The sequence below is a fragment of the Impatiens glandulifera genome, chromosome 5 (assembly GCF_907164915.1).
Source record: "Impatiens glandulifera chromosome 5, dImpGla2.1, whole genome shotgun sequence".
NCBI lineage: Eukaryota > Viridiplantae > Streptophyta > Magnoliopsida > Ericales > Balsaminaceae > Impatiens > Impatiens glandulifera.
Genome location: NC_061866.1, coordinates 42,079,166 through 42,096,152, shown reverse-complemented (window position 1 = coordinate 42,096,152; position 16,987 = coordinate 42,079,166). Strand labels below are relative to the sequence as shown.

The 16,987-nt window shown below is 29.1% G+C and overlaps 3 protein-coding genes and 1 non-coding gene across 5 annotated transcripts; 2 read left to right on the top strand and 2 right to left on the bottom strand.

The window, feature by feature from the left end:
* Window positions 1-982: 982 nt before the first annotated feature.
* LOC124940527 (1-aminocyclopropane-1-carboxylate oxidase homolog 1-like) lies at window positions 983-3,348 on the top strand. Its single transcript, XM_047481053.1, has 3 exons — window positions 983-1,542; window positions 2,507-2,828; window positions 2,926-3,348. Exons 1-3 carry the CDS (start codon window positions 1,022-1,024, stop codon window positions 3,169-3,171), a joined length of 1,089 nt encoding a protein of 362 aa, XP_047337009.1. The 5' UTR covers window positions 983-1,021; the 3' UTR covers window positions 3,172-3,348.
* Window positions 3,349-5,461: 2,113 nt separating this feature from the next.
* LOC124938544 (transcription factor bHLH104-like) lies at window positions 5,462-7,366 on the bottom strand. Its single transcript, XM_047479007.1, has 5 exons — window positions 7,121-7,366; window positions 6,791-6,901; window positions 6,540-6,620; window positions 6,160-6,322; window positions 5,462-6,001 (listed from the first exon to the last, which is right to left on the bottom strand). Exons 1-5 carry the CDS (start codon window positions 7,246-7,248, stop codon window positions 5,738-5,740), a joined length of 747 nt encoding a protein of 248 aa, XP_047334963.1. The 5' UTR covers window positions 7,249-7,366; the 3' UTR covers window positions 5,462-5,737.
* Window positions 7,367-10,934: 3,568 nt separating this feature from the next.
* Window positions 10,935-12,651, bottom strand: LOC124938630 (electron transfer flavoprotein subunit beta, mitochondrial). Of its 2 annotated transcripts, none has more exons than XM_047479103.1 (5): window positions 12,522-12,651; window positions 12,161-12,445; window positions 12,010-12,090; window positions 11,440-11,534; window positions 10,935-11,363 (listed from the first exon to the last, which is right to left on the bottom strand). In XM_047479103.1, exons 1-5 carry the CDS (start codon window positions 12,588-12,590, stop codon window positions 11,138-11,140), a joined length of 756 nt encoding a protein of 251 aa, XP_047335059.1. In that variant the 5' UTR covers window positions 12,591-12,651; the 3' UTR covers window positions 10,935-11,137. The 2 variants fall into 2 exon arrangements, with proteins under 2 accessions (XP_047335059.1, XP_047335061.1); XM_047479105.1 differs by having other exon boundaries at window positions 12,161-12,441; window positions 12,522-12,596.
* Window positions 12,652-12,698: 47 nt separating this feature from the next.
* On the top strand, window positions 12,699-12,787 carry TRNAY-GUA. The gene is given in 2 exon segments: window positions 12,699-12,735; window positions 12,752-12,787. It is a non-coding gene; the product is annotated as a tRNA-Tyr (tRNA).
* The last annotated feature ends 4,200 nt before the right edge of the window (window positions 12,788-16,987 follow it).

The window sequence follows — 16,987 nt, the reverse complement described above, 5'->3', positions numbered from 1 at the left end:
CATTAATAGTCTTTTGTCTGAAATTCATAAACAAAAGTCATTAATAGTCTTTTGTCTGAAATTCGATCCATTAGATTGTTCAATCGACTTAAGGAGGCTATGAATATCCCTCCTCGGCCAAGACAAAACTAAGGATCTCAATCCCAAGCTCTCAATCCATCTTTAAAGAAATCAGCATTAAAAATTTCCAAGTTTTCTTGAAAATTTTGAGAAATTATATAAAGTTTTAAAAACTTCTAAAATGGTTCACAAATATTCTCCAACTCACGGTAAACTTTAATTCATATTGTAATTCAACTTATTAATTCAAATTAAAACTTCTACAATTCAATTCAACCGGTCTTAAATATTGCTTAATTGTTCAATTTCTTAACTGAAAAACGATCCTAAGCGATGATAATCCTCAATTAATTTTTAATCTTCACACCCAATCCGTGGAGCGATAAATGAATTGATACTCTTTGACAAAAAAAAATTAAAATGGTAGCTGCTTACCATACAACTAGACAAGATTAAAAAATTATTGACATTCCCCAGATAATTATACCATAGTGGATTTGCATGGTAGGAGAATATATATAATTTCAAGCAATTGTTATAAGATACCGAGGAAGGAGATAGATTTGGGAATTTCTTTAATAGCAAATATGATTTGATGGGGTTCATTGAAAAAAACAAATATGATGAAGTTCCTTGAATGAAATATTCTCGTTGAGAACAGTTATGATTGATTTAATCATGATGTTATTATTTTTTTATGAAGGTTATGCTTTGTAAGTCTAAGTCCTTATTTGAATCTTTAACCAACCTCTAGGGACTTGTTTTTTTTTTGTCATATCCTAATTATTTGCAATTTTCATCCACAATCCAATAAATAAATAAATAGTCACATTTGACTTCAACTTTAGATACATCCTACAAAATCCTTACCCAGATAGCCATCAATTTCCACAAATCTACATTTTCTTGTATAAAATGAGAATTAACAAGTTACAAATTATAATTGAATACTAAACCATTAATGGATTACGATAGAGAAAAAGAGCTCAAGACTTTCGATGAGTCAAGAGCCGGTGTGAAAGGGCTAGTGGACACAGGAACACTAACCCAACTCCCAAAAATCTTTGTCCGACCACCAGACGAGATTGCAAATGATTTGGACACTTGGCAACCAACATCGTTAGATTGTCCGGAGATCCCGCTAGTGGATCTCCGGACCATCTTCGAAAACGATCGCGAAGGACGAGATGAGATTGTGCGACAAATCCAAAAGGCTTCCGAAACTTGGGGCTTCTTTCAGGTGATCAATCACGGGATCCAAAGCTGCGTTCTTGAAGGAATGATCGATGGCGTTCGAGCCTTCCACGAGCAAGATGTGGAGGCGAAGAAAGCGATTTACAGCCGTGATCGCTCGAAGAAGGTGAGGTTTGAAAGCAACGTTGACTTGTATAAGACGCGGTCGGCAAATTGGAGGGACACCATGACCATTAGTAGGGTCACTCCTGAAGATCATGATCTTAGTGAAGTTCCAGAAATATGCAGGTTATCATCATTTTCATTTGTCTCGTCATTTTTACCAAGCTAGTTAGATTCATCTTCATCATTAATCTAGTACATATAAGTAGGGATGGATCTACATAGACACAGATTTACATGAGACTATATATACTTGGTTGAAACCCAATAATATATTTTTTATTATACACAAATCTTTATATATACCAACCTTTTACAAATAATAATAGTTATATTAGTGGTCTAATTATTAGTCTTACAGAAATTTTGAATGAGACTCTAAATTTGATTATATAATAAGTCAAAAGAACAAGCATAGTTAACATGACATGGAGGACTTAATAACATAAAGAAAATATTAACATGAAAAGAAAATGGTACTAATATTAAAAGACATTAATGTTCACTAAAGAATAATCAAGCTCAACATATATATATGAGTACTTTTTTCCTTATGTTTACAACCTTTTGCTATACTTTTTCTCATACTTAACACCTAATAGATCTTTCATTCTTCATTTTTATATGGTTTTGCGTATTTTTTCGTTTTGAGCACGACTTGAAACATAAATGAACTTTCATTTATATTTAAAATGTTCTTAATGAGAATAAAACTCAATACATTTGTTTCTTAAAATCTTTTATTATTTAAACCATAATAGTGAATTTAATATAATTATTTTCTTCTATAACATTTCAAATGAAAAAATAAAACATTATAGAGTTACACATGGAGATCGTAGTTACCAACAAATAGATTTCCCCTAAACCGCCCATTGAATTGAACATAATCATATTGATTCCTTCAAGTTCAAGTATTGTGTTATAAGATATTTCATATTTATTTAAACACTTTAATTGTACAAGTATGATTCTCAATTATATATCTTGTTTATTAATATAAGTTAATATAACATCTATTTATAATTGTAATGAATAAATATTAGAGTACTATTATTTTACATTTTTTGTTTTTTGCATCAATGATTAGAGATAGGATGTTGGACTATATTAAATGTATACGAACATTGGGTGAGACTCTGCTCGAGCTATTAGCGGAGGCTCTTGGACTAAAAGAGAATCATTTGAGGGAGCTTGATTGCTCAAGGAATCAAACCATAGTTTGTCATTACTATCCAGCTTGTCCAGAGCCAGATCTAACTCTTGGAGCCAGTAGACACACTGATCCATCATTTTTCACAGTTCTACTCCAAGACCAACTCGGCGGCCTACAGGTTCTGCACCAAGATCGTTGGATTGATGTTAAGCCCATTTCGGGTGGTCTCATAGTCAACATAGGCGATCTTCTCCAGGTTTGTTTGAACAAATTAACGAATAAACAAGCATGTTATGAACATGCATGTATCTTCTATTGTTCTTAAACTTTAATTAACTTGATTCTGAATATAGATTTTATCCAACGACAAGTTCAAGAGTGTAGATCATAGGGTGGTGGCTAGTTATGTTGGGCCACGAATATCAACTGCTTGCTTCTTCAATGGTGTTGCGGACCCTCCAAAGGTTTATGGTCCTATAAAAGAGCTAATATTTGACGGAGATCTTCCTTTATACAAGGAATTCACAGTTAAGGATTATATTATCAAATTCTTTTCTAGATCGATTGGAGAATCTGGTTTAGATCAGTTTAGAATGTAATAAAAATGACATGAATGAACTGGAAATAAATGGGCTAAAAGTGTGCTTATATACATTAACTCTTAAAACATATCAAATTGGTTTTGTTATTATTGTAGTTTATGTATGTTTTTTATACAATTAATTAATGTCCTTGTTTTGCAAATAAATATGTAATAAGCTACTTTTATATGTAACTTATGTATGCAATGTATCATATATATAATAAACTTAAATGGTGGTTGTTTCTATGTTGGGGATTTTTTTGTATGATCCTTCAATTTCATTCTAATAATTTATTTCTTTTTCTGGTCAATATTTTAGGAGTATATTGAACTAAATAGGGGTCTCAAATGTATTTTTGTGCTCACTTATATATTGAGCCACAAATCATAATGAATTGGATAAAATAATTAAGAACCATTGTCAAGATTAAGATTAAGATTAAGTGTAATAAGAAAAATATTTACCTTATTTGTGATACAAATATGAGATCTAAATCGACTTTCAAAAAAAAAAGAACTTATAAAAAAAATGTATGTTATAATTTCGGTGAGAATTGTATGTCAAATTTGTTATAGAAACTATTGAAATCAAACCAAATACGTTCTTGCGAAGTATTGAGAGTTCTTTATAATTTAATATTTAGTAAATTATTGTTAAGGTCAACTATTCTTTTCATTGTTGTCGTGAGCATTATATCATATCGACTAAATTTGAACCCAAAATATTTAATGAATGGAATATAGAGTGAGACATAAGATTTGATACGTTAAAAATATATAAATCTTATAATAATTAAACCAATATGACCTGCATTCGAAATGTATTAATTAAAATTATGTTGTACAAATAAATTTTAGGATATGTTAATTTTAATTTTTAGTCTTTGTCTTTGTCTAATAAGAAATTTATTTGAATTTTTTATTATGATGACTTCTTTTTGTAGTTAATTTTGTTATTTTAATCATAGTTGATTAAAAATAATTTATAAGTATAAAATGTTAATTATTAAATGTAAACATGGGAGATTCAAATAATGATCGGATTATTTATTATTTGATACATTCAATTTACTTGTTATAAAAGATAAGACATTTAACATAGTTTGAAAAGCAGTTAAAGTAAGGAGTTGGGTTTGAATTTTTTTTATTTATTTAAAAATTATTTTTATTAAAATATTTATATATTAAATAATGTTCTGAAATATTTATACTTTAATTAGGTATATATTAACAAATTTAATAATTTGTTCAACTATGCTCCAACTTCCGCGGTTTCCAAATAGACTCAATTTAACCAAATCAATTCATTATTTAAAAATAATTCAAATGACGACAGAATTGGGAATTCATTTGTATTTGTTTTTGTTTTAGTAATTCTGACTAAGAATTCCACTAAAAATATATTGACATTACTGATTCACAAACATATGTTGATCCGATAAGAATGTGCTTAATCTGCACAATATTCCCGTCAGTTTAATTCAAGCCATTAATTAAAGAAAACCTTATAGATTTGCGTATCTGTTATTACAAATTTTAAATTAGCAATTGGGCTTATAAGAATATTTTAAAATGTCATTTTTAATATTTTTAATGTCCTAATAGGATAATGCGAATTTCGAGGATAAAGTTTTGAAAATACCAATGTCTTCCACATGTTTTTTGTTTTTATTTTTATTTTTAAATAAATGTGTTGCTTTTAATTTTTAACCTTTATTCAATATAAAAAGTCATAGATTATAGCTTAATTAAAATTTAATAAATATATAATGTAATTATAACTTAATATTATCAACAAACTTATTTGAAGTTGTTGGGATTAAAATACTAATGCAAATATTTTTTCAAACCAACCAAATTAACCATTTTAGTTTATTTGTCTTTACATTAAACAAGATGCAAGGGCTGATTATTATATTGAATTTAGCATAACCTAATTACTATTATCATTACCCATGAACACCTTACAAAAAAAAAAGTCCTCTAATTGTATCATTTTTATAACAAAATAATACTTTACAAAAATGTTCATAACAAATTTTACAAACTCAAGATAATAATTGAATTTGGAACATTGAAATCTAAAAGTGGTTGAGATGCAACAATTATAAAGTAAAAATGAAAGAACAAATATTCAAATAAAATATCTTATGTAAAATAAAAATGTTTGCAAGCAAATTATTAACAATTACAAGGCTGTGTTCAGATTCTGTAAGTGTTTTCAAATGTTCCAAACAAAGCAAATTCGATAAATGCATTTTCAAAGATCAAAACTTTGTTTTCCAATACTTAAGAAAAAGAGAATGTATCCAAAATCCATGGATGATTAATCTTAGAGAGTATTTATTCGACAAAAATCTGAGTATTATTGTTCAAAATCAAAAATAAATAAATGACAAGAACAGAAGCAGATCCAATCCAACTTAACAACTTGCCGGTACATTCATCCAATTACTGTCATCTATTTCGATGACAATAAAACCAGGATCAGTTAGTTACCCACGAACGACGAGAGACAGTCATACTTACAGTTGAATTGGAATTTACTCGCCCATTCTTTAATAAATCAACAAGAGTCAGTCTTAAGCAGCAGGTGGCCTGAGATGTTGATCTTGAGATGTATCAACAGATGATGGTGGTAGGTAATGCCACATTGGAAGATAGCCATAACTAGGGTACATAGGCATCTTGTTCACTCCACTATGATGATATAGAGGAGGAGCTGCTGGCATAAATCCACCAGCCGGCGAAGATGAAGAACCAGACACACATTTCAACTGCTGTTCTATCCTATCTCTGTCTTCTTTAAGTACTTGTTTCTCTTCTCGCAATTCATTCTTCTCTGACTGTTTCATCACACAAACATACTTTCATTATAACCCCCATCATCAAAAGGCAACTCGAGGGAGAAACAGCAAAACCATTATCAATATTTTCTCAAAACCAACTGAATCCATAATTTAATAGGGTATACAAATTTCAGAAGAAGAAGAAGAAGTACTACCTTTAAAGTTTTAATCTCATCTTGGAGCTTCTGATTATTCTCTTTGTGTTCCTCAGATTCAGCTTTCAGTTGACTCATCACTCGGATAGCGTCGCCAAGAATAGACAGCTTGTCTGTTTTGGGAGGTCTCCCAGGCTCTAGAACAGAGCTCAGTTCTAGGAATCTTCAAAAAGAAATTCACCATATTTTAGAAATAACCAACTAAATGATGAAGATGATCTTTAATTTTCTCATACACAAAAACAAAAGTCACCACATTAGATGAAGATATACTACAATAACCCCCCATTCAAAAACACTTATAATTATGTCTATCTTTTTATCTGGTTCCAGATGAGATTAATCCATTTCATTGTCCAGGAATTCAATAAGATGCTTGCCTTTCATTCAATTTCTCTCTGCGCAATTTCTCACGGCAGGCTTTTGTCCCCCCCACCTTGCTGCATGAATCACCCCTAACTCTGAAAAAAACAAAGATACAGAAACCTAAGAATACATATTTAAGAACAACTGGTACATATCACACAAAAATCCCATGAAAACAGAACATACTCAAGAACCCACAAGTCCACAAATACAAAACCTATGACAAAAATCTTAAAAACATTATTCATCTTGTGAAAACGAATACCTCTTCCTTGTGCAGTTCTTTTCAGCCCATTCCTCTTCTTGAGCTGACACTTCAATCAGTGAAGCATCAACTTCAGCCCCTGAACTACAGTTCCCACCACCACCACCACCACTAACATAATCAAACAGTAAGTATTTTTCAGTGAAGTTCATCATTCCAATTTCTATTATTTAATAAATCAAATACAATTGAACAGATTTCCAAAATAAAAATCATGGGTAATCTAGCTAATGACAAAATATACAATCTTAAACCGAATCAACAGCATAAACACAACAAACAAGCACCAAATCAAATCTCAAAGGAATAATAAATGAGTAAAGAACGTACATTTGGTCGTTAGACCAACAGATATCAGTAGAAGTAGCGACGTCGTCGATGAAATTGGTATAGTCTAGCAGATCCGTCCAGGAGTTGTCTTGGAAAGGATCCATTATGGGATTATTGAATCCATTCATGAACAATAAACCCTAGAAAAAGATGGATATGGGTATGTAAATGGTGGGAAAAAGAGAGAGAAACAAACCCACAAAAGCTCCTCTCTGAATTGGAAACTGAAATGAGTGAATTTGTGTTGAGTGATGAAGAAATCGATCATGGAGGAGGAGAAGACACATTGGGGCGACGATACGCTACCTTAACATAAACCAATAGAGAGTAAACACGTGGAAATTAAATTAATATTTATTATCACTTGTCGAATATTCCGCCGCCGCATCCAAACAACTCTCGCTCCAATTTCCATGGTTGTGTGCTCACTCAGTCCACTCAACATCACTCTATTTTATTTTATTTATTTATTTGTTTGGTTTAAAATTAAATATAAAAAAAAACCATTGATATTTTAATTAATTTAATCATAAAAATGAGTTTAATATTTTTAAAAAAAACCATTGATATTTTAATTAATTTAATCATAAAAATGAGTTTAATATTTTTCACCAAACAAGGATTAGAGGAGTCATTTTTTTTTTCCAAAAGGTTCCCTCTTATCTCTTTAATACATTTAATATATTCTTCAAAATGGTATAAATACCATTTACTTTTTTTTTTATAAATCTAGCATAGTTAATTTACATTTATTTAGTATAATATTAGAGATAATTAGGAATTTCAATTTATTTATAAAAAATTCATAGACATCTCTATATTAACATTTTTTTCATTTTTTTTATAAAAAAATAATTTTTAAGTGATTAAATGTCTTAAATTCAATTTTTATTTAAAATATTTTAATTTAATATTAAAATTAGACCAATTTTCAAATTTTGTTGGAATTCATTAATGAATTGTTTAATGCCAGCTATTTCAAAGTAATTTAATATTTTGATAAAGCAGTTTTAGTTTATTTGGTAAGTTGATGAAAAAATATGTGGTATAAAATATTATTATAAATTTATTTTTAATATTTTAATTAATTATTTAATAGATTAAATTATTGGTCATGAAATACTTGTTTATTTAAATTAAGAATAAGTTTATTTTATTACAATGTTATTTTAGTCTTTTCTCATGAAATAATATATATGAGATTTAAAATTATATTTTAATACTATAAATTTGATAACAAATTATAAAAATTAGTGTACTTAAAAGACCAAAATGTCTAAAATTATTTTAAATTTAAACTATCTAGTATTAGTTTTTCAATAACTTAAGATTGTCAACCAATTATTAGAGCATGTCAATTTAATGTCTTACAAAATTCGATTAATAACTTTTTGGTAGATGTAGTCTAAAATTAGTTTCCCTTAAACTTGACACTAAATTATTATATTATTTTTTAATATAATAAATTATTTTGATTTAATAATTATTTTTAAATTATCAATAGTATTTAAATTAATTTTAGATAATATATATTAATTAAAAAAAGAAGAAATAATAATTTTAAATATATAATTTTAAGTGTACTTATATAAACATGTTAATTGAAGAAAAGAAAACTAAATAATTTTTAAAATATATTATTTTAAATTTAATAAAAATTATATTAATCGAAAACTAGTTTTACATAGTTCACCGTTGGTCTTTTCTCTATTCTCCACTCCCTTTGATTGAAACCCTAACCTCGAAAATTCTCTCTCTTGGGTCTTGCCCAATAAATTGGAACAACCATTTAATAACCGTAAAGTATGTGATGTAATTTTATATAATTGTTAACTATCAACATATTGTTGGTCATTATCTTCATATATTGATGTCATATCCTTATCTTTATTATTATTATTATTATAAGTTTCTTCGTCCTCATCGTTATTTTCATCTTACGAAATATAGAAATTAAGACCATCTCCAATCGAAAAATCTATTTTCAAACTTATTTTAATGTAAATGTTACATCAAATAATAAATCTTTTCCAAATGAAAAACTCCTCAAACCCAAAAGAATATTCTTATAATATTATTACTTACATCAATTTTTATAACTTTTTAATATCAATCCATATATTTTACAATATTATAAATTACACCACAATATTTTAATATCACCATATTATTTTAAATTTAATTATAAATAAATTATTAAAAATTTAAAAATTACAATACACAAACTAAATAAAAAATTATTGTTCACTATTATAATATTTTTGAACATTATTATAATTTTTGAATATTATTATAATTTTTTTTTAAAATATTATATATATGTTTTTGAATATTATTATAAATTTATGTTATACAAAAATATTATATAAATAAATTAAATAAATTATATAAATAAATTAAAATAATAAATTATATAAATAAGTTTAATTTATAAAATGGACCTAAATTAAGTTTAGGAGTTAAATTTAAAAAACAAAAAAAAATTTGAGTTTCATGAATAGTGCAAACGCATTGCATGCATATATGCGTTTGCAGAAGAGGAAAAATGAGAGAACCCCATTTTGGGTTTGGATATTATTATCGGTTGGAGTGAGAAAAGAGTTTTGGGTATGAGTTTGGTGTTCGATTGAAGTTGCTCTAAATCTCATAGGTAAAATTTTGGATTTATGATTTTTACATAAGGGAGTGAATAACAGATAAAAAAAAAATAGGATTACGGATTTAGAAATTAGAATTTGGGTGGACTTAAATATTATATAAAAAGTTATATATATATTTATAAAATATAAGACGTTATATTATAATATTTAAATAAGTTGAGCTTTATGAGATTTAAAAAATAAAAATAATGTATAATAAAATATATTTTTTTATCCTTAGCTAAATCTCGAGTATCAAACAATTAATAAGAAAATTATCATCAATTTTATTGCGAAATTCCGTCTACATCTTCTTCATTGCTGAAAATGTTCTTTCAGTAGTGGTGGTAGAAATAAATAATGTTAAAGCAAGATTATTTAATGTAGTCAAGATAACATAAATTTTTGATAGTTCACTCTCGGTCGTTGACACAACTCAACAAGTGTAAAAACTTTCAAATTCTTCGTCACATCTCAAGTTTATAATGTACCAATTCATATTTCAATGTAATAATCTTTATTGTAAGCTTTCAAATATCATCACTATTAAATGAGTGAACAAATTATTTGTGTCTAAAAATGTATAGAATGATACATTGTTATAGTTGTACATTAAATCAAACATACATAAAAACAATGATAAACATTATATACATAATTAAGTTAATAATTATTTAAATTATAAAATAAAAATTATATAAAAAATATATTAAGGAGAATTGGGATTCTACCTCATTGAGAATTAAAAAAATAAATATTTAAAATTTAAATAACAATAATTAAAGAAAGAGAAGTAGTGGAATAAGAATTAATTAAAATAAAATAAAAAGGGAAGCATGGAAAGAAATAGAGTACATATACATTACATAATATAGTATATAATTAGTTAATAGGGCTATCCCATAGCAGAACACATCCAGTTTTTTATTTCGGTTACCTTTCGAATCGATCAAAATCCGATTCGACCGGAAATCCAAACAAGAAGTTTGCCTGTTTTGGAGTACCGAGAAGTTCTGGGTGATGTTGAAGAAGAAGATAGAGAATGAGATCATGAAGATTTAGAACTTCTGGACACAAAAATAAATTAATGTAATCTCTTAAGCAGATTTTCCTGTTCTTCACAACCGAACACTTCGACCAAATACAAAGCAACGACAACAGAAGAGAAAAACATAAAAAGCCAATGAAGAATGAGGTTTCGATATAATATATAAATCTAACCCATTTTCAAACCACCCAAATTTGAAATGCTTGTTTCTTTTCAGTGTTCTCCTAGATGATGATAGAACTCAATTCTTCAAATTTATTCATATTAAGCTGAACCTAAATTCATTACAAGTCTAAATGAATTGGCCGCTATAGAAAGAGTTAAGAACAATCAAATGACGCAGGCTTCGTTTTTGAGCTTGTCAATCAACTCATCTACTGAAGAAACGATAACCCCTGTCTTCCTCTTGGGGGGCTCGGTGACCTGAACAACCTCCAAATCCGATTTTATTTGCACTTTCAGTTCTTCTGGAGTGTACTTCTTTATCACCTTCGATTTTGCTTTCATTATATTCGGAAGAGTAGCATATCTCGGTTGGTTAAGTCTCAAATCCGTCCTGCAATTGAATTATAAATTTATTTTTTTAAAAGCTTACAAGGAGATAAGTGGGGGAGATGAAGAAGGAGACATACGTAATTACAGCAGGTAAGTCTAAGCATAATGTTTCGAGACCACCATCAACCTCTCTTTCAACAGTTGCTACCTGCTTCTCTTTGTCTAAAATAACCTATGTACAACAACATCTTCATTATTGAGGATTTGATCAACTTTTGATAATTCAAGAAATGGAACCAAGGAATGTAGAAAGATGAAAACAAAATTTGATAACGAGCCTAAATCGGGCTAGAGAAGAAGCACAATCAAAGGACCCAACTCGTGATTCAAGATTAAGATGTGATGGTTTTGGTTGAGTTAGTTTTATTGACAAACTTATTCTTATTTATGATAGATGGGATTATCAAAGATTTGACCTTTTCGAACTCTAGAGAGTTTTGAGACCTCTCCAACTATCTCACCATTCCACACGAAAGTTACAGCATTTATTAAGGAATTCATGAGTTTCAAAGAGGGGAAAGAGACTAATAGTAAGGGATGCCCTAGATACTAGGGCTCTTGTTGACAAACATTGTTAGATTGTTTATTTGAAATTGATATCATATGGATCATAACCATTTAAAACAAGTCATGACAATGCAATTTACCTTGGAAGCAAAAGTACCCTGTGGCCAATTCAAAAGGCCAGCAACCATTTGCCCTGTTTGATTGCAGTCATCATCAATGGCCTAAACAACTAATATAAACATCAGCAGACAAGAATAGCTCAATCAGATGAAACAAAAAGTAAACTTTTACCTGTTTCCCAAGTATTAGAAGCCCTGGGTTTTCAATATGAACGAGAGCTTTAAGGATTTTGGCAATGGTTAGTGGGTTAAGACCGATCGCCGCGTCGACGTGAATTCCTCTGTCAGCACCCATAGCGAGGCCGGTTCGTAGAGTGTCAACAGATTGAGATGGTCCAATCGTGACGGCAATAACCTCCGACGCCAAACCAGATTCCCTGATTCGTAAAGCCTCTTCGAGAGCGATTTCACAGAATGGGTTCATCGACATTTTCACATTAGCCGTCTCGACGCCTGTCTGATTGAAAGTAAGAAGTTTTCGGAGATTAGGGTTCATAGGCCATTATAGAAAAGTTCTGATTTGAGGATTTTACCTTGTCAGGCTTGACTCGTATCTTGACGGCATAGTCGATAACTCTCTTGACGGCCACTATGATCTTCATGAATTCGCAGTTTGCTTGAATAATCAATCCATTGTCTTCCCTTTTCTCTATATTACCTTCCGGCTGTGGTTAAGTTATAATAAATATTAATAAACAAAGTAATACAATCCGACCTTAGCTCAGTTGGTAGAGCGGAGGACTGTAGTTGTGTGAATGCTGTCATCCTTAGGTCACTGGTTCGAATCCGGTAGGTCGGATATTTTTTTTGTGCATGTGCTTGATGTTTTATATGGTTATTGTCTAATACCCGTAAACCTTAAGTCACTGGTTCGAATCCGGTAGGTCGGATTTTTTGTGTGCATGTACTTGTCGTTTTATATGTTTATCCGTAATCGAATTTTTGATGAAATTGTCGAGAAAGAAGTATTGAGAAGATAAAATATTTTCATTATATGTTAAGATTATTTTTTCAGCTATTTAAATTTTGTTCATGGTTTGTTGCTTTAAAATTTTACAGATTATTTAAACACTTACTTTATATGGATTTAAATCTTTCAACAAATCTTTGTTTTAATAAATTTAATTTGCAAACTTAACCTCATTTTCAAATCATGGATAAATCTTTGTCTCAGGTTAGGCTGCACCAAAGTTTTCAAATCATGTGCCCCATTCTGTTTTGGTTAAATCAAGTGTCCTTCTTCTACTTTTTTTTTTGAGCAAATCAAGTGTCTCTCAGTTCCTCAAGTTTATCCCATTTCAGAAATAACATAAATACAGACATGGATAAAAATCCCAAAGGAAGGCAGAAAATTTTAATTTATTGGTTTTACCCAACTCATATGATTTACTTAATAGGTTGAGTAAAACTACTTTGAGTTGAGTTTAGTCTCTAACCATGTCTTCATTCCCTTACCATGAACAGGAAAGATTCTACTAAAAATATTATACCTAAATAATGATAATTATTACAACTTCCTAAATGATATCTACTAACAAAACTTACATTACTTAAAACTATTTTAGATTATGGCTATTTGAGAGGAAGTTTTGTAAATGGAAGAAATAAAAAATAAAGATAAATCATTTGAGAATTTTAGTTGCTCTTACATAGTCTCCTCTCAATCAATATATTAATAAATGAGAAAATATAACATTGGTTAAATATGTCAAATATATTTATGTATACGAATTTGACAAAATGTGTAATATGTGTTTCGTTAACCGAAAAATAATAATGGTGTTAACTTTATCAAGTGTGTTTGCCTCGTAGATTTTAAGTGTGTTTGTCTCATAGATTTTAAGTGCAATTTCGTAAGGGTGTCACTCAAATTCAAAAAACTGTGGCGTGCAAGATTAGAAGAATTGGCCATTCCTATGAAAGAACAAACACATACATATATTTGACCTCCCTAACCAAGTTCATAAATATATTTGACAATTTCATAGATAAATTTAATATTCTTCCTATTAATAAATTAATCTAACCTCATTGATTATGATAAATAGGAGATTCAAATTCAAGTTTTGGAAAAAAAAATAGGTTTACATGAATAATAAAAAAAACATGATTTTTTTTATTGTGACTTTTAAAATTATTGATTTTGTTTTAACAAAGGACTGTTATGCTATTATAAAAATGACAGACAACTAGAAAGATCTACAAATATTCTGTTCAGAAGATTAAAATAAAACAATCCGAACACATCAATTAATTAAGAATTAAAATCAATATTAAATTAAACAAAACCTTAGTCCAATTAGGGAACAGATCAAAAATTATTATTTCAAAAAACAATGAAAGATTATTGAAAAAAATGATCTAAATTGTCACAATAACTTTTAATTATTCAAAAGTTAGGATTTTAAATGTTAGTTTTAAAATCATAGTTTCTATTTAGTAGAATGAGTCTCACATTCAATTGTAAACACCCTCTTATAATCTATAAATGAGATGCATGTCCATATAACACACAACACTAAGGCGAGACAACACTAAGACGGTTAAAATTGAGAGTTTACGTAAAATTGTTGTTTAGTTGTAAACTCGTAAAATCTAGAATTTACTTAAAATCGTAAGAGTTTAATTTAAAAAAATAATAGTTATATATTATTATTATTATTTATATATATAATAAAGTATTTTATACCTAATCAAATTTAAAAATTTATATATTTAAATATAAAATTAATAAAAAAATTATATTTACAAAATTAATTATATTAATTAATTTATTTAAAAAATAATAACTTTATTTTTTAATTTTTATCTATAATTTTTTTTAAACGTAAAATCGTATAAAATTGTAAAATCGAAATTATTTATAAATTCGTAAAATCTTATTATCGTAAATTTAAAATCGTAAGAATTTACTTAAAATCAAACTCGTTAATCTCATGTAAAATAGTAAAATCTTAAAATTAGAAGAGTCAACTCAAGACTTTGACAGCCTTGCACAACACACAACATATTGAGAAAGAAATTTTGTAATATATCAAGAACTATTTTTACAAACTAGGTGAATATTGAGGCGGGGTTAAGAGCTTAATTAAAAAAAAACACTTTTAAATGTTAATTGAAATAAATGTCATAAATTAATCCTAATTAATATGAGACTATAACTTAATTATAAAAAATACTATTTAAACCGAAAATGTTATGCCAAATAAAAATGAACCATTTACATAAATGGTCGAAATAATGAGATACAAATAATAAGAGGATGCAAGTAAGAGATCATCCATATGAAAGATCAAATTCAGAGACTCTTTATTGAAAAAATAACCTTTGTTGACGGGGATGCCAATTATAAATTGCCTGCAGTTTTTGATCTGAACCGCCCTATTAGGGGCAATTTTCTCTCTGAATCGAATGGGGATGGGGCGATGATGATATTTGTGTCTCCGCTTCGATCTCACCCCGTTTCTGCTACGAACACTAATAAATATAATTGAATATATAACATTACCAATATATTTATTTTTCTTCATATTTTGTAAGTATTTTAAAATTATTATTTTATAATAATAATTTTTTTCAATATATTACAATATATATAATATTCGTTTATATAATTTTAAGTTTTTAAAATTATTATTTAGATAATATAATATAACGGTGCCCCGTAGGGATTTCTCGAAACTGAACGGGGCGGGGATGGTAGTAAAAATATCCCCGATATAGAATGGGGCGTGGATGATAAAAGCATTCCTCGCCCTGATCCGCCCTATTGTCATCCTTATTTGCTGCTAAGAAAAGGACGAACACGAACTCGAGAAAGGATCACAAACACAATCGAATGGTATGAATATCAAACAATCCATCAATAAATAAGAGTATTATTCAGATTATAAAATCCGGGACAAAAATACCGTAAGAACATGTGATGTCTTTGGAGATATTCCCACATTAGATGCCATCTCAATTTGTAATTTTGCAGATACAGATATATTCCTTTGACATGTATAAATGTGATATTTCATTGGACTTGCAAGAGGATGTTTATGTTCACTAACAAGGTCCACTACTTTAAACACTCCATTTTCTCCCCCTCTTTATTTGTTGAGAATAGATTTACAATATTACAAATATAGTATATTCATGATACACAATCTTGGTACAAGGAAATGATATATTCAATAAAAAGAAACTATATTTTTTTTTTTTGTATAATCTTGATATTAGGAAATAAGATCACAAAAAAAATTTAGATCCTTTGTTATGGATATACAATTAGGAAATATGGTAAGAATATTTTGGAAACTCTTTGAGAGATTTGGACAAGATATTGTTATTGACTTAATTGAGGCTTATTTAAAGGTGCATCATATACTTTAGAAAGAAGTCTTTGTCTTGAGAGTATTGGAATGTTAGTTTTGGGATAGTTTGGGGGGTTATTTGTAAGAGTGCTTTTATGCCTCTATATAACTCTAGTCTTTCATTTAATAAGAAGAGCTTTTTTCTTTTTATATAAAACTACTTGGTATCAGAGCTAGGTTTCAGATCTAGGGTTTTGTATCTAAAAACTGTGCAACAGCCGCCGGCCTCACCAGACCTCCGTCGCCCCTATTAGGACCTCCGCCCACCAGGGGCGCCGCCGCCTTACTAGGGGCAGAGCTGACCCGCCGGTGAGGGTTTGGATCTGGTCTCCTTGATGTTTTGAGATCAAGAACGGGTTAAAAGGAAGAGGAAGAAGTTCGAGATAATGAGTTTTAGATCTTACGGGTTAAAGATCGTGTGATCGTGGTTTTGGGGAAGAAGGAAGATTTGACTCAATCTCGTGTAGATCAGAGTCGGATCGATGACAGGTGAGGGTTCGAACATGGGTCTTGCGATGAAAGAGGCCTTGGAAAAACTGAGTGGTGATGAGATCGCAATGTTGATGCGAGCATTCAGCTTTGCCTCTAGTGACACGGCACCGAAACCAACCCCAACACCTACACCAGCACCCGCACCAGCA